Below are 22,435 nucleotides of genomic sequence, written 5' to 3' on the forward strand. Positions count from 1 at the left end.
TCCCAGACCTCCCTGAACATCTTGGCAGATATCTCTCTCCTCAGACTAAGTTCCCTAAGCTTCGAAGCTTGATCCAGGTGGCAAGGCTTGTGCCGGAATCCTGGATTTGGCTATCGTTGAGGTTGCTAATGGACCAGCAGAAAGCATGACCCTTACTCCGATGTAGAGTTCTTCATGCAAGCCAGAGATCCAAGCTACCCACGGGGTGGCTTCGGACTCGGAATGGCTTCGGACTCGGGCTGACCACCACATAATTCTCCAGGGCCCGCCCGTCACTTTCGTTGCGGAGCCCCGTCCATCGCTCACGGGGTTGGACGGAGCTCAGAATGCTCCCCAGAAGCTTCGGGCCCGGGTTGAATCGCATCAGTCGATACAGAGTATTGCAACACTCGGAGGTCAAATGTTGTCGAAATGCTAACTGTGAAGTCAGGTGAGCAATGCAATTAGTACACATGTGGTGCCTGCAACTTCGCGGATCAAAGTTTCAGTCCTCCTCGTCTGGAATTAGTGAGTTGAACGGTTTTTGCTTTTAAAAAGTCGGCTCCGGCGTGCTTCACTTCACATGAGTATGCTGACACTCGGTTTCCTACCATCTCAAATTTCAAGACAATCTACCAGAAAAACATGCATCTTGGTGAAATTGACTCTCTGTCGGGCTCACCAGCAGCTGCAAGTCCACCTCAACTAGTCAAGACCTTTGACGCTGGCATAGTGGGTGGAGACGAGTATGGCGCGCTCACCGGGTTTGCACAAACAGGCGACGCCCAGCCCGTGTTTGCACCCGCCAACACAGTTCCTTTGGAGCGGCGGAAGAAAGTCATCATCGTCGGTGGAGGCATCAATGGAATACAACAGGCTTCCATACTCTTACGTGATGGTCATGTAAATCTTCAAGACATCCAGCTCTTTGACGCTTTGAATGGCTACGGCGGCGTCTGGCAGAAGAACAAATATCCCGGCTGTGCATGCGATGTCCCGGCCATGATCTATACCACTTCGTACAACATAAACAAGAGTAAGTCTGCCTTCTGCTGGACATTCTCACCAATACTGATGGTCTAAGATTGGACGCACTTCTATGCCAAGCGATCGCAGATCGAGGCCTACTACACGGAGTTTGCACATGAGTATCAACTCGAGCAAAGCACCCAGTTCGAAAGTTTCGTCAAACATTGCGCTTGGGATGAAGAGCACATGGTCTGGCACGTCGGCGTTTTAAACAAAGTTACCCGAGAGACTGAGCATTGGCTCGCAGACATTGTCTGCCAGTGTGTCGGAAGCCTGGACCGCCCAAAATGGGGCAACACCCCTGGGCGTGAGAACTTCAAAGGTGTCTCATGGCATACTGCCTACTGGCGAAATGACTACGACCTGACAGGCAAGAATGTGGCTATCATTGGCTGTGGACCGAGTGCTGCGCAATTGATCCCAGAGATCATCGACAAGCCGAAACACTTGACGGTCTACATGCGGACCCCGCCTGTCTGCGTTGGTCGGGGGGATTTTGCCTACTCATGGTAAGATTCTCCAAAATCTACGACGTTGGAACTGGAGCGCTGATGAGAACCAGGCTCTTTCGTTGGGCTTGTAGATGGGTACCTATGTTTGCCTGGTTCATTCGGATGAGAATGAACCTCCGAATGATGCGATTTGGTCGAAGGATGGCCACAGACGGAGATCCGTTGAACGACTCGATGACCGCAACTGCGGTGAAGTTTATGGAGTCGCAGATCTCAGATCCCGTGTTGCGTGAAAAGGTCCGACCCAATTCCAAATGTAAGTCGAGAGAGAGAACTAGGTCGCCCGACGCAAGCTGGTGTATAGCAACCCGCTAACTTGGGCTCACAGATTACTGTAAGAGACCACTACGGCTTGACAACTTCTATACATCACTTGCGAGACCCAACTGTACCGTTCTCCGCGAGAACCTCGTTCGCTATACTGAACACGGTGTGGTATCTGCCGATAAGATAACCGGGCAGGAAGTCGAACGACCGTACGACGTCATTATTTTCGGTACCGGATTCAACGTGGCACAATTCCTGGAGCATGAAACAGTAACAGGTCTCAATGGACTCGATCTCCAAGAAAAATGGAAGGACCACCCCGAAGCCTTATATGGCTTGGCTACGAGCGAGTTCCCAAACATGTTCTACTGCTTCGGACCTAACTCGGCACACGTCTGGTCATCGCAGCAGGATAACTGGGAGCAGCAAGCACGCTTCGCTGCAAAGGTGGTGAGGGAGTCTGTTTTACGCGCGAGAAAGGGAGTCAAGTTTGCGATGCATCCAAACAGGGTCGCCGAGCGGAGATACAATGACGAAGTGCAGAGAGCACAGGAGGGGAAGTTCGTGTGGACCCGACCAGATTGCGTCACGTATTATAAGAACGATGCTGGCTGGAATACATACACGATGCCGTGGACTTGGTGGCAGTTCCGGCGGATGCTGGCGAGGATCAACTGGAGCGATTGGGAATTCATAGAGAAACCGCTGGAGAAAGTGGCGATTGACAGATATTGAAAGCGAGACATGATACTGGATGGCTTAGCGTTGGAGAGTGAGATGGACATCGTTTTGATCTCCAACGCCATGCAACACGGGACTCGTCTGCAGGTAGTTTTCATTCTAGACTTAGGCATCTAAGAAGGATTTTATTTATACTTGATCACCTATGTACTTGTTCAAATGATCCATGCTTCTCTGGAATGCCTTCTCGTACTGAGTCCTAATATTCTCGTCCTTGGTGTCGGGCCGAGCTGCGAACCCATGTCCAACTCCTGGATAGATCTCCATAGTAAACGGGACATTCGGTCCCATTTTCGTCGCCGTCCAAGCTTGCAGGTCTTGAGCCAGTGATGCTGGTACCATGTTGTCCTTCTCCGCTAGGCCAACGTACAGAGGTGCCTGGATGTCCGCGATGTCCCCAACCTCAACGAAGCTGGGGTGGAAAGCCGCGGCGGCTTGCAAACTCGATTTTGCCAGTCTGAGAACGTGCTTCCCACCGAAACAATATCCAACACCGACAATCACTCCAGCTTCAGATCGCTTCTGAAGTCCTTCAACAAGGTCTTCCAGCAGCGACGACACGCGCGCATGATTGTGGCGTTGCAGCCACGCTGGGAAATCTAAGTCTCGAAGCTTTTGCTTGTCTGACTCCGGCCACAGCTGCTCGTCAATGGACACAGTGTGGTCCCGACGCAGCATTTGGATGGGAAGTGGGTCGCCTTCAAAGTAGTCGGGCACTATTACACGCCATCCTTGACTCGCAAAGCGGTCTGCCAGTATAAAGTTGTGCCGCGCAAGGCCAAAGCCATCAGGTAGGAGCAGAAGCAGTCCCCGACTGGGAACCACGACGGGTGGATTTGATGAGTAGACTCGGATGGCTCCGATAGTTTCGCACTCTCCAAGGGGTACGTACGAGTCTGGGTGTGTGGTTAGTACCTGAAAACAATCGTCTCTCTGTTGCACGCAGCCTCGCGGGCACCAAGGCTGAATGTCACGTTTGGGAACGTCGCTTACCTGGGGCAGGTTTCCCGACGACACAACAATTCTTTGCTGTCGACATAGTTCTTCAAGCATCGCCCTGTTTCACGCAATCAGACATGTTTCCCGAAACCAACGGCCATGGAGGCAAATATCATGCCGGCTCGCATCATTTCAGTTGCTGCTGCGGTTGATCCAGGCAATGGCCCGTGTTCCGAATGCACTCCGCAGTTTCTCTCCGGGCCCGGAACTTGCCTTCGGGGTCGGTGACGGTGCTTCCAATCCCGTGGTGGAGGAGTCCTCCTAGTTCCGATCTTGTGTCCTTGCGATATCACTTATTGATGTCCCCGCTTTACATGTTGCTGAAGAACAGGGAGCTAGCAGCATATGTGGATCTTCACCCTGGAGTCAACTCTGTCGTCGTGCTTGCTCGCCATTTGGATGAAGGATGACATTGCTCAATGGCGTCCAGATCAGTCTTTCTGCACCAGTACTGCTTATATTTGTGACTAGAATAGCATACACTATCTCGTCTTTCTTCCCCTGTCCCTCAACACCAACCACACGTCCCTTCCTTGATTCCGGCTTTGTAAGTTATCTGTATCCCACCTTTCCACTGTTCAAGGTCTTAACTCTGAGCCGTCTCCTCCTTGACTGTGAGAGACACAAACTCTGGGTTCTCCTCCCTCACCCACTGCGGCTTATGATAACCAGGAGGGGACGGCCCAACAACCCAGTCTGTACGCATTCCTTCTCTATCTTCCCCATCAACCGAATCTTTGAACTTAATCGCCAGACTGGCAACTTGAAGCTCCCCCAATCCAAACGCGGACCCTGGCACGGTTTGAAAGAATCCTTTCCGAAAAGCGCGTTCGAAGCCCCTGTCAGCAATGAATCCGCGCACGACGTGCCGGTTGCGCCCGTGGCTGACGATCTCGTCGTAGTGTCGCATGTGGCCAACGAGATCCTGGTTGCGGGCTTTCAAGATTTCCTGCTGCTCGGCACTGTACGTTCCGTAGGATTGCATGTGTAGGTTCGAGACGAGAAGACTGCACTGCGCGACGTAGGAGCCACCCGATCGGGAACGTAGGTACAGGGCATGCAGTACCGCAGCTGTCCCTGCGTGGCCTGTGAGGTAGTCGGCATTGGGACCCGGGAAGATATGTGCCTCGTCGAAGCCGTTGAATCGGCCGATTGCGAGTCCAATGCCACACACCGTGTCGGCGATCTGAGCCCAACCTGGCCTGATCGTCCAGGGGCCTCTCCACCCGTAGCAGTTCTCCTGGATATACACGATGCCACGGTCACGCTTGGCGACGAGCCCCAACACAGCGTCGCGCCCGAATCCCAGATGTTCCAAGACCGCTGGTCTATATCCATCAATAAAGACGTCGGCTTCCTCAACCAGTTCGAGTAGCTTCTTGCGACCCTCGAATGTCTTCAGGTTGACATCCACGCTTGTCTTGCCCAGACACCCGTCCATCAGCGTGATCGGTAGTTCGGTGTTCATTGAACATGATACTCGAATGACTGTTGCTCCTAGCGCGGCGCACACTCGCCCAACTGTCGGGGCTGCAATGGCGCGTGCCAGATCTAGCACTTTGATACCAGACAGTGGGCGTCGATCATTTGGGTCGAAGGGTATCGTGTCCCATGATACTACTGGTTGAGTGTAATATGGTTGGGAGAGAAGATTGTAGTATGGTTCGTCTTTGATAGCTTTGCCCTGAAGTCATCTAATGAGTATCAGCGACGAAAGAAGGATAGATGGACTAACGTGAGGCGTTTCTTCAAACTCCCCCTTCTCGTAACAAATAGTCCCAGGGGTACGGTAGACATTGTTACTCCAGTTGTCAAGCGTCGTTGAATCAATGTCACCCACTATCTTCATGTACATCTCGAGGATTTGCTCCCAAGTCAAATTCTGTTCGTTGTGCTGCGGCACGCCGAGCATTTCCAGCAAAGGTGTTGGATTCATATTGCCATGCAGCGAATACCAACGACCATCCTTGGACTTGTAGATGTTGGTCGCCAGCTGTCTGTACAGCTCACGAGTCTGGCCGTGGTCCCAACGCTGTACTGCGCTTACCATCTTTGGGCTCCCGGAAAGCCATGTGTCCTCATGTCGCATGAACAGCGCGCCCAGACCGTTCAGTAGAGCCTGGCTAACATCGATCTCGCACGACTGATCTGTGCCGTAGCGATCTTTTGCTATGGCTAGCGCCAACAGGGCGACGTGACCTAACAGACCAGCTTGAGCCTCTGCACATTTGTAGGGGACCGGGTAGAACGGTTGAGTCTCTTCACCCACAAAGTTGACTCTGTCGGCTAGCGCCTTGACCTCCTCGGGAACATTGAGTCTGGAGTCGTTGACAATGGTTTTGTAGATCTTCTGTGCTTCTCCTTGGATGGTGTATGGCTTCTCGCCGTCGGGCACTTGTTTTGCAATCATGCTGACTATGACAGTGATTTTAGAAGAATAGCCATCGTGGGTACTCACCGTGCCAATATGAACATTTTCTCAAATAAGTATCTCTCCTCATCAAAGACTCACACTAAGCATCACCCGAAGCATGGGGAAAACAGTACGAGCCGGTGGTGGAGAAGTTGATTGAGACCGCAAGCCTTACCGGATGCCGGGGTTACTTGGTGGTTCGCCGAGCTCCGGATGCGCGATTTGCAGAAAAGTGACCGTGACCAGAGTCAATTTCCATCATCGGATTCTCTTACCTCGAGATCATATCCGAGTCTTCTCTACACCCTTAGAGTAGAAATGACAATGGAAGGCAGCTGTCTCTGCGGCAATGTCAAATTCACACTGGACGTTGCGCCAGATGCGGCCAATCCGGTAACCCCCTCGGTCCTTCTTCTCCGGCTTTGCTAAGAGCACATCAGACTTCGGTGTGCCACTGCCGGCCTTGCCGCAAGATCAGTGGAAGCACGACATCGTTGAACTTGACAGTGCCAACGCAGGCCTTCAGGCTTACGAGCGGCAGTTTGAAGACGTTCAAGACGAAGCACATCGATGAAGGCTTCGAGTTCTCGTTGTCCTTCTGTCCCGAATGTGGCAGTCCAATACATGCGGTGCCTCACTCAACACCTCAGCCAGATATTGTGGTTGTACAGGCGGGCACATTGGACGAAACAGGGCCGCTCTTGAAGACTCCGGTTACGGAGCTCAATGTCACGCATCGACTGCCATGGCAGACCCCGATCGAGGATGCTGCGCAGAAGCAGAAGTATTGATCGCGAAAGTTGTAAATGAGTCAAGTCCGGGAATGGATGGGGCGGGGGGCGGGGAGGGGTTTTATTGCCTGTTAGATACAACCACCTGGTCGCCATCTACTCGAAGTGCCATTTGCGTACACAGAGGAGGTTGCTGGTTGCGTAGAACAAATGGAATAAAAGTATGTTGTCCTCTGTGACAGTTGGTGTGCAGTGAGGCTGAAAGGACAGGCGCAATTACATGCAACACACCGAACCTCTTTTCAGTGATCGATTTGCAGAGTTTTAGATTGACGATGTGACCGCTTGTGAGAAATTGACCACTCAATTTTGGTCATGCCGTGAGAACTATCGAGTTCCGTGTTTCGACTGGGCCCATGCCGCATACGATCGTCAGCTGAAAATGTTGGTAACAGATTCTTCGCAATGCATCTGCGGCATGGCCCCACATGAAGTCGGTAAGGCCAAAAGCCAACCTAGAATCCTGAGGGTTTAGGTATGCGACATAATGTTTAATACCCATAAGGCCTAAGCTTACCGGCTGAGGCGTCATGCGGGCGCTCTAAGTTAACTAACTTAGAAGCCTTCATTCCCAACCCCTAACGAAGTCCGAAAGTAGACTTTACTTTATCCCTAATCAAAGTCAGCCTAAGAATCAATCCTAGTGATTGTCTAACTAATGAGAGACCGTAAGTCTGACCGCACTATATATCCTAGCAATATCACTCCTCTCGCCCTCCAAGTAGTCATCCGCCAATTCGATCGCGATATCAACTGTTCTCAATGAGGTTATCCTCATGTTGCCCTTCATCACCAATGTGCGTTGGAGCAAGAGCCCGTGTGGGGAACCTCCATAGGCTTTCTAGACCCGAGCACACATACTTCTTAGGGCAATTACCTCGCTCACTATTGCCGTGCCGGATTTACATCAATAATTCCATCTCAACGGAGATAGCAATCGGAGCCAGCAATTTTCGCCTTTCTTTATTACTCTGGAGGCAATGTATGAGTATATCAGAGGTGACCGAGAAAGGTATAAAAAGAGCAAAGACTCGATATTCAGCTGGGCCGACAGCTTCAACAGAACCATAAAACTCATACGAAGAAATGGAGTACCGTGCACTCGTTCTCACTTCTCATGATCGTCCTCCAATCCTGGAGCGCCGAGCGAAACCCACGCCCAAGTCCGGCGAAGCTATCGTTCGAATCCTTACGGTCGCCGTGGTCCCATACATGGGCGAGATTCTTGACGGCAGTCGAGGCTATCCGCTATCGCTTCCATTAACACCTGGTGGTTCAGCAATTGGCCGCATCGAGGAAGTCGGACCGGACGCGGTGCATCTTGCCAAAGGGCAGCTCGTGTTTTGCGACGTCACAATTCGTGCGAGAGACAATCCCTCTGTATCTATCCTGTTCGGCATCCATGGTGGCGGCTACCCAGAGGCGCAGAAGCTGATGGATGGAGAATGGAGAGATGGAACTTATAGCGAGTTCGCGAAATTTCCTCTCGAGAACCTTTATCCCCTCAACGAAAATGTTCTCCTAAACCAGCGAGGTTTCACTGTCCCCGAACTTGCTGCTCTGGCTGTCTGCCTCGTTCCCTTTGGCGGCTTGAGTGAGATTGGCCTCTCGCCGGGAGACTCTGTTATTGTCGCTCCAGCAACCGGATACTATGGCGGCGCTGCTGTCTCAGTTGCCATTGCAATGGGAGCAACTGTGGTTGCCGCTGGTCGTAACAAGGCTGCACTGGACAATCTGGCTGCGGTTTATGCGTTAACTGGACGCCTGAAGACTGTCGTCCTCAGCGGTAACTCCGCGGAGGATACTGATGCTCTGAGGCGCGCATCCTTGAACCCTGAGGGGGCAGACGCTTTCATTGACCTATCTCCTCCAGAAGCCGCCAATGCTACGCACATTACGAGTGCAATGTGTGCCCTGCGCCCGTTCGGCAAATGTGTTCTTATGGGAGGTGCAAAGGGGACTTTCGAGTTTCCGTACCTAACCATCATGTTCAAGAACTTGAGGATTCAGGGAAGGTTTATGTACGAGCGAGACCATATTTTGAAACTCATCAAACTTATCGAAAGAGGTTCTCTTGGACTCGGAAAAGCTATTGGCATCAAAAACCTACAAAAGTTTGATTTGGATCATGCCATGGATGCGGTAAAAGCTGCTGCAGCATCGAAAGGCTGGGGATCGCAAGTCTTGTTAACACCGTAGTTGTGACGTCAGAGGACTGGCCCAAGAAATGTCAACTGTGTGGTACTTTGATTGGAATGATAGGAGATAGTGTCATGTATTAGCCTAAGAAAGCTTCTGGAACGCTCTTAAGGTTGGTAGTCGAGGCAATATTCGCTGGGGAACAGGTAAAGCTTCTAGTTCAGTTGTGTTAATCACCAAAACTCTTTCCTTCTTTCATTGTTATCCATTCCATGTCCTCGGTTGACATCATCGCCCTAAAATAAATAGTGACAATGAAGTATCTGCGTAAGGGACGATTATATCAGCAGTTGTCACGAGAAATTATCAGAATCTGGGGTACACCAGCCACCAGAGATCATTCCTGGGCCTCCTATAATCTCCCATAGCCATCTAGCGATCTATATAGTCTAGGACTTCCCCGAGGCCCTCAGAGAACAAGGAACCTTTTCAACCTCGCAGAGATTGATAGAAACACTGTTGCTGATCACCATCTAATGCCGTCAGCACAAGTTCCAATCCATCAACGCTAACACCGACAGATAAGAACAGTAGCGATTCTGTCACAGTATTATCTCTTCTTGATATTCACCAGCAACCCCTTCTGTACCACGAAAAAGGAGGAATGATGATCCAGAGGTTTTTCTGGGTTGACCAATTGAAACTTGTATCTCCGTAACAGCTGAGGGAGTAGCTTGTTCATCTCCAGTAAGGCCAGATGGCGTCCGATGCAAAGGTGCGAGCCACCGCCAAATTGGAACATGCATCTCTCCATAATTGTCAATCGCTCTTTGTTCTTGTCGTCTTGCTCGTTCAAGATCCATCTTTCGGGCACATATTTGTCTGCATCCTCTCCGAAGGTTTCCCTGTCACGATGGAGAACCCAGGCGTTCAAGGCAACCCTTGTGCCGCCTCTTAATACGTGCCCATCGACTTTTCCGTGAGGGCTAGGAACAAATCTTGTGATATTGAGGCCGACAGCAGGCCCAATCCGCATGGCTTCTTTCAGACACGCTTGAAAATACGGGAGCTTAGTGGTCGCTTCCCCAAAAGTGATCATTTCGCTCAGCAAGCCGGTTGAATTGACGGATTCAATTTCAGAGACAAGTCGCTGATGTATGCTTGGATTAGCCAAAACATGCCAAAGGAAAGTCTGCATCGTTGAAGAAGTGGAATCGGCTCCTGCAAATCTAATAAGGACGCTGTCAGCCATGGAGATAGATCGGAGATCGTTCCCTGCTTACATTGCTCCGTGAGCGATAGCAAACACATCTCCTTCGCTTAATGTATTATGTTCTCTGTTTTGCGCTTGCATCAATTGGCCCAGGATATCGACGTAAATTGTCTCCGCTGCTTCGACCTTTCTCTCCTCGAGTTCACGCAAAGCTATCCTGGTAACAAGAGCATTTTTCGTTGCCAGGAAGGGAACATATTTCCAGAGTGGGTTGCGCCGCAGTAAATAGTCAATCCACGGGACCTGACCAACAATACCATTGTAGGTCTGCGAATTGTCGATGGTTTGGATCGTATTATCAACATCCTTTCCTTGGGTGAGAAATCCAAACGGCTTCGAAAACGCCACCTGCCCCAGGACATCGAATGCAAAGAAATGTAGCCATTGACCCAAATCACAAACCTGACCTGACGAAGCAAATTCATCAAGCTTATCGGTCAGGATCCGCTCAGCTTGGTCAAGTCGTGGGACGAGGCGTTGCATTGAGGCGAGGCTGTATGCCACGGTTGCCATACGCTTTTTCTGGGCGTGTGCACGTTCGTTGACTTCAGTAAAGATATCTGGATTCTCCGGAGGTGGGAAAACCCTGTAGAAGTCGGTCTTGTGAAACCCTTTACCAGCAGCCAGAATCTCTCGTGCTGCGCTCGGAGATGCAAAGGAGAGCTCGTTTGGAGCAATTCGGACAACAGGGCCTCAAAGGAGTCGACTTGTTAAATAGATGTTCCAGAACTAGGGACTCTACTCACCATATATATTGTGAACTCGGATGTGGTCTTGCTCTGTGTGACCCTTGTATGTACTCCAGACTGCCTGGAGTGTCAGCTGGTAATCTTGTGACAGGAAGTACATACCCTTCCAGACTCTGGATCCCGATGCAACAAAGGGACCGGGGTACTTTAGTAACGGAGACGAGTATCTTCGATATAAGAACCGCAAGGCTAACAATAGCAATATATATCCAACGTAGCCACTAAAAGCTAAGAGATGAGACATAATGTTTGACTCGTGAAGGGAGCCTTCGTAAATGTCTGTTTCTCAAGTTGTAATATCAATAGAATATACCAAGAGACGTTGGAATTATGAAACTGCGACTCAAAGCCCTTGTATGAACATTCAAGCTTTTAAATATCGTCTCAATCCATCAACATTGAGCCGAATATTAAGGTTCACTCCGTCTGAAGGAGCAGATGACGTGAGATTCGCTCTCCGTTTCAAGGTACATAAGGCCAAATACTTGGAAATGATAAAAATAGACATGATTTCATGGACTTTACCTTGCTAGAGAGATTGTCTAAATAGCAGCTAATACTAAGATCAGAATGTATTGACCGCATCCACAGTTTCATCAGATATCTTTAGAGATAGCTAGTGCAGTAACTATCTTCTAGACGATAGCGTGTAATGATAACAAGAGAAAGAAGGTCACAGAGAAGAAAGCACAAAACGTCACCATTTGACTACCGAAACAACGACGAGGGATAAAGTCCACAATACATGAGAGCGCGAGCAAAGCAAGACACCATTTTGATCTTGCCAGCAATGGTCGAAACCCATTCCGAGAGAGTTAACACGTCATTATCAGACAAGCGTACGACACGACTCTGCAATCATATTTCGTCGAGGGAAGTGCACGTGCTTATCCTTTCAGTTTTACCGTCGGATTCAATAACTGGTGTGTACACGGAAGCAAAGAGCAATACACAGCAGGGAAAATAACAACTATACAACGAATGATAAGACTATAGAATTTGAAAACCGTTGAGTAAAGACTGCCTCAAACTCGGCCACAAGACCCGCTAGATGACCCACCTATTGCTACTATACGTCTGGATTTGGGGGGACTTCTGCCACATAAGCGGAGATAATCTTCTTTGTTACGTTTCGAGCAAAGATAATTGCGTCGAATAATCCAACTTAGCTGATCTATACATTTCTTTTTGGCCACTTTGACAGACCACCGAAGTGGGGGAGTAAGCAACTTCCTATCGCGTTACAAATACTTAAAGAATATATCTCTAATTAATAGTGGGAGCATAGAAATTAAGCTGTATATTTTTGCCTTATGTAGAAGCGTACAATTTACTGCAGCAAAGTAAGAGAGGTAGGCAGATATTAATAGCTAACGGAGACCGAAAAAGTTAAGTAGCGAGAACACATTCCCGTTGTAGTTAGGACAGTGGGGGACCAGGTATGAAAGTCAGACGTCGTCGAGGGTCTGGGCCGCTTTGCCGCGCTCTAAGCAATTTTTCCCTGAGAACCGGCAATGCCCTTAATCTCGCACCTTATATGTTTAGGCCTAACTCAGTCTGTTTAGGGAGGTCATTCTCTCTACTGCTCAAAGGATCCTAGTAGTATTGTCGGAAATCTGCGGAGTGCCCGAGTCACGTCTGCCGGCTTTTGCACATGATACTAGAGTGTTTCACCTTTACTTGGCCGATGCATGGCTACCTATCTTTCAGGAGCATGGGCGACGAATCAGTATGTACTAGAGTAGTGTGCTGCGTATTGAAGTGATTATCTCGGGCAAAAGGTCTGGCAACAAGTTTCGCTCCACGACGTTTCAGGCTATTCTCTGAATTACCTACTAAGGTCGGTGTCCGGAAGCGTAGCACGTAATTGTATTATCGAATCTATGCTTCTATGGTATATGTTTCTCTGGTCCCAGATTCCGAACTTCGAGCGCATGCTTCGAGCATTCGATGCCTCAGAGCGGCCCCTTCCAGGTCTACGAGGCAACCTTTTGTCTTTTCCCCGTCTGCTATTGCCTCGTAGAGCTCACCAACCTGTCCAAATGCGAACGCTGGAGTGATTTCCATCTTTTCCCACTCTTTTCCGGCACCGGCATGAAGGAATAACTCAGGAGGAATCATTTGAATATTGATGTTAGGACCTTCGAATTTCAGGGAGGCTTTCTCACCAGTGATAATCCAGCTGATAGAAGAGGGCGTATCTTTTGTCGCAAGGACCAGAGAAAGGCTTGCTACTGCGCCGTTTGAGAGAACACCTTGCACCATGAACGAGTCCGGAGCATCCCTTGGGACCGAAGCTGAGTGGTGCGGAGTTTCGATCAAGGGGAAGAAGCAGTGGGACGTGGAGGTCAGAGCTTCAAACTCCCCTAGGAGAAAACATAGCGCATCGAGGATGTGGCCTGAAGTAATGCTGGAGATGTCCGCACCTAAAACTGCTTAGTGGACGCTTGTTTAACGTGTGAATGGACTAACGATTCTTCTTGTCGTGCTCATAGTCAAACTTTGGTGGTAAATAAAGCAACGTGCTATCGGTGCCAACAATGCTGGTTGAGATTATTTTGCCTAGGATCCCATTCTCGATGATCTCCTTGGCCTATTTGGTTCAGGAGGTCAGCCTCGGTGAAGCTGGTGCAAGTTTGAAACAACGAACCTTCAGTATCACAGGAGAACATCTTGCTTGAAGACCGACCCAAACCTTTCCTCCACCATCGCGTGCGGCTTGTCGCAGCTCATCTATTTCTTCCATATTTGTGGCAAGGGGCCATTCAATCAACACGTCTTTGCCTGCTCGTAAGGAGGGAAGAGCAAGGTCCCTGTGAAGTGGGAGTTTCACGCCGATCACAACCAAGTCAACATTTTTATCTGCTGCAATTTGGTCGGGGGTGTGATATGCCGCTTCCCGTGGGAGACCCCAGGTTTCAGCCGCTGCGGTAGCAGAAGACGGCGACGAAGTCGCAAGAGCCTTAAGCGTATATTTTGACGAGAGGCGTGGATGTCGAAGGGCACCCATATGACCGCGGGAGACCCATGCTGTGGGTGAGGCACTCAGCCCAATTATGCCAATACCAATAGCCATAGTTCGAGTGAAAGTAATAAGGTCCTCATGTATGCAAAAATGGTGGTAGACGTGGTAGAGCAAAAGTATCATTTAAATACCGTTTCAGAGACGCCAACCCCAGACAAGAAAGGTGTCCCGGCCCCCCTGTGTGTTGTAATCCCACCAAAGTTGAATTCTCTTTCTGGTTATTTGTAAGCTATGTAAATCATTAGGACATAAATTGATGCTCGGAATAGTCGACAATCATTGCACGTGGCTAGCATAACGGCAAAAACATAATTGTGTATTGGTAAGCCTTCTAGCCTCAATTTATATATATAGAGAACTAGATATCTTCTGCATCATGTACTGAGGAATAGACAAAGTATCTTCATTTACACAACTCTGCAGACCGCGATACAAGGAGCTATTCAGGGGACGATATTTTTGCTTTTTGGTGCTGAAAATATATACATTTCGAGAATGGTGGCAGTGCAAAAAGTGGTGGTTCTTGGGGTGCAGTTCTCCATGGATTTACTTTCTTGCAACTAACTAACTGTTCTTCCAGGCCTCCGGCAACATAGGACTGCCTGTGCTGAAGGTACTTCTAGCTGAAGGATTTGAGGTGACTGCAGTGTCTCGAAACCCCAAGACTGAAGTCCCTATTGGTGTCAAGCTGGCAGTTGGCGACATCTCAAATGAACAGGAGCTCGAATCTCACTTCCGCGGCCAGGACGCCCTTGTGGAAGCTTTCGGCCCGTCTGCAGCAGGGAGCCAGGGTCTCATCGTGAGAGCTTCTGTGAAAGCAGGAATCAAACACATCATCACTCCTGAGTTTGCGGGAGATACATTCAACACCAATGCTGGCGAGCTGATGATCTATGAACCAAAGATTAACGCTCAAAAGGCATTGGAAGAGAACAGTGTTGGCTACGATTTGAAATGGACGGCGATTATCACAGGCCCATGGTATGATTGGGGTAAGTTCGAACGATATTGAATCGTGTTGTGGCGGCCACACAACCAGCTAACGATCGAAAGCGATTATCAACAATTTCTTCTGGTTGGATAAAAAGCAACGTACCATGACAGTCTTTGGCTCTGGAAATCAGAAATACAGCATGTGCAAAACGCAGACAATAGCTCGAGCAGTAGTCGATGTCCTCCGTCGTCCGCAAGACTTTGCCAACCGACCGGTCTACGTTGCAGATTACACCGTTAGCACCAATGAATTACTGGCTATCCTTGAATCAATAAGCCCAGGGTGGGAGGTCAAACGGGTGAACATCGACAATTTCTTCCAGACGGCCAAAGAAAAATGGCAGGCAGACAGGGCGGCAGGCGTCAGAGAAACGCTGGGTACTGAGGCGTATATGATGTTGGGAACATATGGCATGTTTGAGGAAAGCAACAAATATGGAGCTGACTTCAGTGACAAGGTTGAGCCTGCATATGTGAATGATATTGATCAACTTAAAATTGAGTTGAAGGGCCTTTTATCGGTTTAGATAGAGGTTGAAATGTCTCGCCTTGCCTGATTATGGTTGACATTCGAGAGATGGAAAAGAAAGAAGATCAGTTCCTGTTTTAGCTGTGGTACTGCAGTTAGTAGCACAGCGTTTAAAATATTAGTGTTTGGCTTTTCATCATATTTTACACAGGAGTGTTCTATGAGATACACATTGATACGGAGCCCAGAACGCCATATACTAGGCACATATAGATAGCTACATAGCCTAGGCATAAGTACTCACTCAACGTCGTCTGATGCTCAAGAAAGTTGTTGTTCTACATCGATGGCATAGCACAGCCATCGCCCCTAGGGTCGCTCCCTGCACTGTATATGGGCATTCCGCCCAGATTATCGAACTGTCGTTTCACAACTTGACCTCGACCGAACGTACTTCTATTCCAGTTCCCTAAACGCTGGATGTTATGTCCCATCTTGGTCAATTCTTCCTCAACACTGGCTGAGACTCCTTCCTCGAGGAAAACTACTCGATCTGCACCTTCACCGTCAACGCAGAATCTAGGAGCGTCCAGAGCTTCCTGTGCGTTCATCATGAATACTTCCAAATTCATGAAGACCTGGAGCTGACCTTGCGGTTGCATAGTGCCGCCCATAACACCTAGGACGGCCGCAAGGTCTCGACGTACCCCTTGACTTCGAGTGATAATGGCTGGGATAATAGTATGAAAGGGTCTTTTTCCACCTTGATACACATTGGGGTGATTTTCTGGTCCTAGGTGGAATGCGGCTCCCCGTGCTTGCAGCGCGAATCCGTACCCAGTTGGGACGATGCAAGAGCCAAAATGGCCGTAGAGAGAATTGACCATACTCATTGCATTTCCCTCGCGATCTGTGACTGCCAAATATACTGTGTCGCAAGATTCTATGATAGGACTGAACAATGGTCGACCATAGGAATGTGAACCTGCCTTGGTGGGATCGAATAACTTCGCCCTTTCCGTAAGATATGATTTTGACAGGAGCGTTCTGGCATCAACACGAGCGTGACTAGGATCCGAAACCCATCTGTGAGCGTCAGCAAATGCTATTGACAGACTCTCGATGAGTGCATGAAGATAAGGTGTTGTGTTGTGATCTTCAGGTCTGAACTGAGGGATTCGTCCAGCCTTCTCAAATTCCTCCAGCAAGGATAAGGCAATCAGTACCACAATCCCCTGTCCGTTTGGCGCATGCTCCCATATCTCTGGAAACGCCATATTCTGTTTAAAAGCTCTTTGACCTCGAAACATGCCAGAAATGGGTGTTGTAAACTCGGAGCTAGTTCTCAAATGCTCGGTAAGATCGGATAACTCCAAGTAACCTCCCCCAGATTGCACCGCTTTCACAATTGCCTCTGCGATTGGTCCTGCATAGAAACCCTCCTTCCCTTCTGCCACAAGTATTTGAAATGTCTTCGACAGCTCTGGAGAGAAAACTACCTCTCCTGGCTTTGGTGCCCTTAGCTGGCTCAAGGAATGATCATACTTCAACACCGCACTGTTGTCAGTATGACTACTCTTAAGGTTATCTTCGGCATCTTTCCACTGAAGCGTAATTAGAAAGAAGCAATGAAAATGATAGGATAGTATCGACTTACAAGCCATGAGCTGATATCGCTGACTGGAAATCCCTCTTCGCATAGCTGAATCGCTGGACCCAATATGTTCTTCATACTCAACTTATTACTTCCGAACGATCCAACGGAATCGATCCAGCCTGCAGCGGCACCAGGGACTGTGACTGCATGCGCAGACCTCATCGGAATTCTGCCCAACATCCCTTGTGGGATGTTCAAATCACCCCTTACTCTACTTAGAGTTGAGTTTCGGGGAGAACGACCAGATCCGTTTATGGCGTGAACTCTTCTTGTTCGTGCGTCAAAGAACAATGCAAACATGTCTCCTCCTATTCCAGTCGATGCCGGCTCGGTCACAGCTAGTGCAGCGGCTAAAGCGTGATTAGATCCGGTCAGGCCTTTTCTCCGTATGTAGGCTCACCTGCTGCAACCGCGGCGTCCTTTCTGAGAAGTCATCCTCATGCGTTAACAGTCATTCCCTGATTTAACTCACAGCAGCATTTCCCCCAATTGCTAGAACTCTTTGACCGGCTTCCACCGCCAACGGTTGTGTGCAAGCCACCATACCAGCCTTACTATACACGACGCTCCTTCTACTGGGAAATCGCTGGAAATGAGGCATCGTTTTGATTCTCCTCGTCAACAACAGCACTTTCGCCTTCTCTTAGACGGAAAGAGCGAAAATTATTTGAACCGAACGCCCTTTCTGGCTATAGCGTCGTTAGACACTGTTGAATCAGCTTGTGGTTTCCAGTGGGGGAATAGGGAGAAGTTCAGTGGCCAGAATGGACTTTGGTTCAAGGCTGTAACTTGGAGGACCTTAGCTTCTTGAACTAGGACAAGACAAGTAGAATAAGTGTGGATCGTCAGCGGGATGCATTAGCGCATATCCTTCTCCCAGCTGCGTCTGACAACTCAATCCGTAGAGAGCACTTTTACCGTAGACTCTCTCCCCTTTTGGCACATGCATCTCTCCTAGGATTAACCTATCTCCGGTTCCAAGGCAAACCGATCCCAGCGACTACTACAGCTGGGACAGCTCGGACGGCTTCAGGAGTTAACCATGGTTGCAATATGCCGCTGACATCTCTCGGTGTCAATACCCGCTTCACCAATTCCCCTAACCGCATTCAGTATGTGTTCTCGCTTCCTGACGTCAACTTAAGGTTCAGAGTACCTTGTTATGTAAGCCTAGTCAGCGAAAGTATCGCCCAAAGCCAGTTTAACAATTTCGCGTCGCCCACCATTCATCGGTTTAGCAGCAAACAATCTACCAAGGTGTCTCCCACTATGGCAAATCAAGAGATTAATTATCCCGATGGGGAGCTGCCTATCATAATTTTCAGCAACCAGAAATACATACGTCGTACCGTACTCCGGCGCATCCGAAGTCATGCCATGCATGCAGTTCAGCATCGTAAATATTTGGAACGGACTTCTATACGAGACCCCCCTGCCAAGGAGAACCAGTCTCCACAGGGAATGGCGCGTCACGGGACTTTGTGGGATTCTTCGCGAAGAGAAAGAATGAGCAGATTTCAAGCCGCCTCGGCCGATACCGAAGAGCTGATAAGGGAACTGGAAGGGAAATGCCAGACGTTCGCTTCTCAAATTGCGCTGCATTCACCCTCACTGTACACCTCAAATCTTGGAGGAGTCGATCCGTTCAATGCGTTCCCAGCTAATATTGATTCTCAAATTCTGAGCCTCTTCGTATTGTGTTGGTAATATTGTCCCCAGCATTCAACGTGTACTGATTCGATCCCAGGTTTTGATCGGTGGAAATGTGACCTTCCAAAGACCCAGTTCATCCAGTCTACCCTGTGCAATGGTGTTCTTTTGCATAGCTTCGCAGCTATATGGTTACACTTGACGAACTGTGACGCTTCGATCATATCACAACACGAAAGAGCTACTCTAAAACACGTAACGACACTACTCGAGACCCTCAACGACCAAAGCAAACCGAGTCAAAGTGGCTCGGTGAACGACCTGGTCTTATCCATGAGTCGAATGGCTTTGATGGAGGTGAGTTTTCTGTGTCAGCTTCCGCTGTGAGCTGTAGTCTGACGGAACAGGCAACAAGAGGTCGATTTGTCAGTTCCTTGCAACATTTGAAGGGCATAGAGCTCGTACTCACCTACGGAAGACACTTATACGACGATCACGCTCGAACCTCGTTGGGCAGTCTCTTATTATCACATTATTCGATATGGAGCCAGGTACCTCTATCTGTCCGTTATCCATTTGGCTATCTTAGTCACTCAGCAAGACAAGAGATGGAGTCACTAGGCTTTCGCGTTGCGCCGAATTCTCTACTTCTATCCACGAGTATACGGCTTCTGCTTCCACCAGCGCTATTAGACACCTTTGTAGCGTTGGCGGCGCTATGTGCAACAGCGGACTTCCGTTGCGCGCCGGCCTCCGAGGGTCAGCCTCGCCCTCTCGCACGGGAATCTGTAAAACTGGGTTTACGGATTGTCTACATGGAAGGGCCCCCGGTCAATGCGAGGACAACGTGGTCTTTACTCGCGGAGAGCGTACGTTTGACGATCTTGGTTTTCCTGTGGGGTTTCTCAAGGAAGGTTTCACGAGCTTTCAATGGGATGAGGACGTCACATGCAGAGATTCAAGGCCTTCTTCAGAAATACTACGCAGGATCAGACGCATTCGAACAAGACTCTGCTCTAGGGTCGTTATTACTATGGCAACTCGTGGTTCTTGGGGCCACATCTCCGTCGAATGAGGAAATGGCCAAGTACGCTGAACTGATCAATCGACATCTGCACAAAAGCTCGCGAAAGACCTTCTGCCAGATTGAGGAAGAATGTTGCAGGTTTATTTGGCTCAAATTTCCTGTTCCGTCGCAGGCCGAGGAGTTCTGGAGCTACACAAAATCCTGCCAGTAGGGTAGGACGTACTACCCGGGAACAAAATGTGGTAGACGTACTGACAGCAGCCGTAAAGGGTCTTAAAGTTTCATGGCACTAACATGACATTCTTTTTACCATCGGTCGCACTGTTCTCAAGTGCATTGAACAGAGACAGAAGTAATACGACAAGACATAGTCGTGGAACGTCTGCAGTGCGTGAAGACAGGACGACTTCCTAATCAGTCTCTGACACAACGTCTAACTTGTCTTCTTGTGCATTGAGCGATGTGGAATGAAGAAATAAGTGAAAGATGCCGGCCAAAATGAGCTAGTTGATCGCTTGCCCAGCATACAACAGCATGAGATGTCTTAAGTGTTGAATGTATACAGTGTCAATCATTCAAGACCGGAGAGATCTGGACTAATGGTGTTCTATGTTCGGCGGTACTGAAAGAATTTATCTGATATCCCATCCCACCATGGCGCGTCGCACAGCAGATGACAACCAATTCAAGTTCCAGGTGGCAGTTGCCTCATGCACCTCATTGTTCGTGTTTCCTTCAATGTTGGAATCACACGGCCCAGCCACGAGCATGAAAGTTCTCCAGACTGTCGCGTACAACATCTTCCATTTTGTGGAAATCAATCGCAAGAATCTCTTTCTGTTTAGAAGAGTCGAACAGGATTGCTCGACTAATCGTACCCTGTACAGGATTTGCGATTTTGTAATGGTCTCTCAGATTTTTCATAGAGGCAGCAACAACAATCCAGTCTTGCCAGACAAACTGGCTGGCACAGATGATAATTCTCTCACCTCCAGCAGTCGCCACTTCCAAGGAGCGGACGTGGGCTTCTGCCACATCTCGAACGTCTACCCATCCATGTCCAGGACGCGTCAACTGAGCCTCGGCACCCTGTGTCACAGCTCTAAACCACAGCTTCCACGATGGATTAATGGCGGTGAAATCCGGTACTTCGTGTAGGGTTGGCCCAAAAATCCAAGGTGGGTTCAGCACTGTAAGGTCCCAGGCGATCTCAGGCTTATGTCTCTCATAAAATTGCCAGGCCGCTTTCTCTGCCAATACCTTTGAGGCTGAATACTTTGACAGCGGAAGCGCCTCTCTCCCTTTTTCTCGGCATTCTTGCACAGAAGGATCGTTCCAATCAAGTTCGGACAAGGTAATATTGGTTTCTGATTGCGAACATATAGCAGCACAGGAGGAAGTAAGCACAATACGCTCCAGCTGTGACCCATATCGTAGCGCACTTTCTAGTATTCCTAGAGTACCCCTCACTGCAGGGTTGATGATGTCCTCTGGATCATTGGCGCGCATGTGAACGGGAGAGGCCGTATGAATGATGGCTGAGACATTCTTCACAGCCTCGTCGAAAACCCCCTCGTCGGAAATATCACCAACAGGTGTAAGTTGCAACTGTTCAAGATGGCTCGCAAATAGATTCTTCAGGTGTTGTGCTTTTGAATCATTCCGGACTGCGCATTTGACTTGGTATCCGGATTCTAGGAGCTTTTTCACAATCCAAACTCCAACAAACCCTGTCGCTCCAGTGACGAGGACCGTCCCGCCGCGGTGGGAAAGGGCTGGCATGAGGGTAATCGTTAGTATTCAAACTGGCGTGAAAGTTCGATTCGGTGGCGTTTGCGACTTGACTGGTTTTGCTGTTAAATTTGAGCCAACAATATATACATTGTGGAGAGAACAACGCCCGAGAGGAGGATGCCACCGTACAAAACATAAAAGGAGCATTTCGGAATTACATGTCTCATTGCTGTTAAACTCCATGCTATCTCCAGTAGTGGATTAATTCAGCTCCAGCTCGATTTTAAATACAGAAGTACATAGCTGGACCATTGAATCCTACTGTAAGTAAGGCACGAAGCGAGAAGACATACTGGATATCGTTAGTATATCGGCAATGTGCACACAAAACTCTAGCATGCGACCAATGGGGAAGCCCTGTATAAGTGCTTTTCATTGACAGCACAATCTCTTTACCAGTCACAAGTGCAGGATTAATCTCTAATCAAGAAGCACACAAAGCAGGACAACGTGTATCCCCGACATAACGGAGTTAATTTGCCGGAGCTTACTATCCTCTATGGAAGCTACTGTTGCGGGTGGAATCACGTGCTTTTTTGGCACTGCTTTGTGCACTGCCCCAGTGACCCAAGGGCAAACAGGCCGTCCTAGATTGATTGCTCTTCTCTCGTCGCAAGTATGATATTATTGAGCCTATCTCTTATCTCTTCGTGGCCTCTGTTGTTGACTAAGCCAGCCATGTTGGAACATTGTGGGTCAGCCTACATTTGGGTCAGTCTACATTTGTGTCAGTCACAGTAGGTGGTCAAGGCTTATGCTTTGCTCAATGTGCAGAGTGAATGCTTAAATTTATCATCAATGGTACCAGCTATCTACGCGGTATTGCTATGATTGGATGTCTAGGCACAGTGTTGCCCGGGATGATTTCAGTCACGTTGTGAAAAAGGTTTCGCCTCAGTGGGGAATACGCAAGGGCGGATTACGAGGG

At 49.0% G+C, this 22,435-nt stretch overlaps 11 protein-coding genes across 11 annotated transcripts; 5 read left to right on the forward strand and 6 right to left on the reverse strand.

Moving 5' to 3' along the window:
* Positions 1–624: 624 nt before the first annotated feature.
* Positions 625–2,522, forward strand: PV08_09973 (uncharacterized protein; the record flags this gene model as incomplete). The annotated part of the gene is made up of 4 exons (XM_016384288.1): positions 625–1,015; positions 1,064–1,517; positions 1,571–1,776; positions 1,849–2,522. The coding sequence occupies 4 exons, from the start codon at positions 625–627 to the stop codon at positions 2,520–2,522; spliced, it is 1,725 nt and encodes a 574-aa protein (XP_016232911.1).
* A 135-nt stretch (positions 2,523–2,657) lies between these two features.
* Positions 2,658–3,567, reverse strand: PV08_09974 (uncharacterized protein; the record flags this gene model as incomplete). The annotated part of the gene is made up of 2 exons (XM_016384289.1): positions 2,658–3,424; positions 3,522–3,567. The coding sequence occupies 2 exons, from the start codon at positions 3,565–3,567 to the stop codon at positions 2,658–2,660; spliced, it is 813 nt and encodes a 270-aa protein (XP_016232912.1).
* Positions 3,568–4,113: 546 nt separating this feature from the next.
* On the reverse strand, positions 4,114–5,937 carry PV08_09975 (uncharacterized protein; the record flags this gene model as incomplete). The annotated part of the gene is made up of 2 exons (XM_016384290.1): positions 4,114–5,211; positions 5,263–5,937. 2 exons carry the CDS (start codon positions 5,935–5,937, stop codon positions 4,114–4,116), a joined length of 1,773 nt encoding a protein of 590 aa, XP_016232913.1.
* Positions 5,938–6,264: 327 nt separating this feature from the next.
* PV08_09976 (uncharacterized protein) lies at positions 6,265–6,731 on the forward strand (the record flags this gene model as incomplete). Its single annotated transcript, XM_016384291.1, has 2 exons — positions 6,265–6,333; positions 6,381–6,731. The coding sequence occupies 2 exons, from the start codon at positions 6,265–6,267 to the stop codon at positions 6,729–6,731; spliced, it is 420 nt and encodes a 139-aa protein (XP_016232914.1).
* A 1,086-nt stretch (positions 6,732–7,817) lies between these two features.
* On the forward strand, positions 7,818–8,930 carry PV08_09977 (uncharacterized protein; the record flags this gene model as incomplete). The annotated part of the gene is made up of 1 exon (XM_016384292.1): positions 7,818–8,930. One exon carries the CDS (start codon positions 7,818–7,820, stop codon positions 8,928–8,930), a length of 1,113 nt encoding a protein of 370 aa, XP_016232915.1.
* A 550-nt stretch (positions 8,931–9,480) lies between these two features.
* PV08_09978 (uncharacterized protein) lies at positions 9,481–10,992 on the reverse strand (the record flags this gene model as incomplete). Its single annotated transcript, XM_016384293.1, has 3 exons — positions 9,481–10,099; positions 10,154–10,835; positions 10,890–10,992. The coding sequence occupies 3 exons, from the start codon at positions 10,990–10,992 to the stop codon at positions 9,481–9,483; spliced, it is 1,404 nt and encodes a 467-aa protein (XP_016232916.1).
* Positions 10,993–12,773: 1,781 nt separating this feature from the next.
* PV08_09979 (uncharacterized protein) lies at positions 12,774–13,968 on the reverse strand (the record flags this gene model as incomplete). The annotated part of the gene is made up of 3 exons (XM_016384294.1): positions 12,774–13,318; positions 13,365–13,485; positions 13,543–13,968. The coding sequence occupies 3 exons, from the start codon at positions 13,966–13,968 to the stop codon at positions 12,774–12,776; spliced, it is 1,092 nt and encodes a 363-aa protein (XP_016232917.1).
* Positions 13,969–14,412: 444 nt separating this feature from the next.
* Positions 14,413–15,437, forward strand: PV08_09980 (uncharacterized protein; the record flags this gene model as incomplete). Its single annotated transcript, XM_016384295.1, has 3 exons — positions 14,413–14,445; positions 14,498–14,909; positions 14,971–15,437. 3 exons carry the CDS (start codon positions 14,413–14,415, stop codon positions 15,435–15,437), a joined length of 912 nt encoding a protein of 303 aa, XP_016232918.1.
* A 280-nt stretch (positions 15,438–15,717) lies between these two features.
* On the reverse strand, positions 15,718–17,637 carry PV08_09981 (gamma-glutamyltransferase; the record flags this gene model as incomplete). The annotated part of the gene is made up of 4 exons (XM_016384296.1): positions 15,718–16,983; positions 17,037–17,386; positions 17,437–17,455; positions 17,509–17,637. The coding sequence occupies 4 exons, from the start codon at positions 17,635–17,637 to the stop codon at positions 15,718–15,720; spliced, it is 1,764 nt and encodes a 587-aa protein (XP_016232919.1).
* A 452-nt stretch (positions 17,638–18,089) lies between these two features.
* On the forward strand, positions 18,090–19,924 carry PV08_09982 (uncharacterized protein; the record flags this gene model as incomplete). The annotated part of the gene is made up of 3 exons (XM_016384297.1): positions 18,090–18,735; positions 18,784–19,043; positions 19,094–19,924. 3 exons carry the CDS (start codon positions 18,090–18,092, stop codon positions 19,922–19,924), a joined length of 1,737 nt encoding a protein of 578 aa, XP_016232920.1.
* A 536-nt stretch (positions 19,925–20,460) lies between these two features.
* Positions 20,461–21,495, reverse strand: PV08_09983 (uncharacterized protein; the record flags this gene model as incomplete). Its single annotated transcript, XM_016384298.1, has 1 exon — positions 20,461–21,495. One exon carries the CDS (start codon positions 21,493–21,495, stop codon positions 20,461–20,463), a length of 1,035 nt encoding a protein of 344 aa, XP_016232921.1.
* Between the last annotated feature and the right edge of the window lie 940 nt (positions 21,496–22,435).

This window comes from Exophiala spinifera (assembly GCF_000836115.1).
Source record: "Exophiala spinifera strain CBS 89968 unplaced genomic scaffold supercont1.7, whole genome shotgun sequence".
NCBI classification, from domain to species: Eukaryota; Fungi; Ascomycota; class Eurotiomycetes; order Chaetothyriales; family Herpotrichiellaceae; genus Exophiala; species Exophiala spinifera.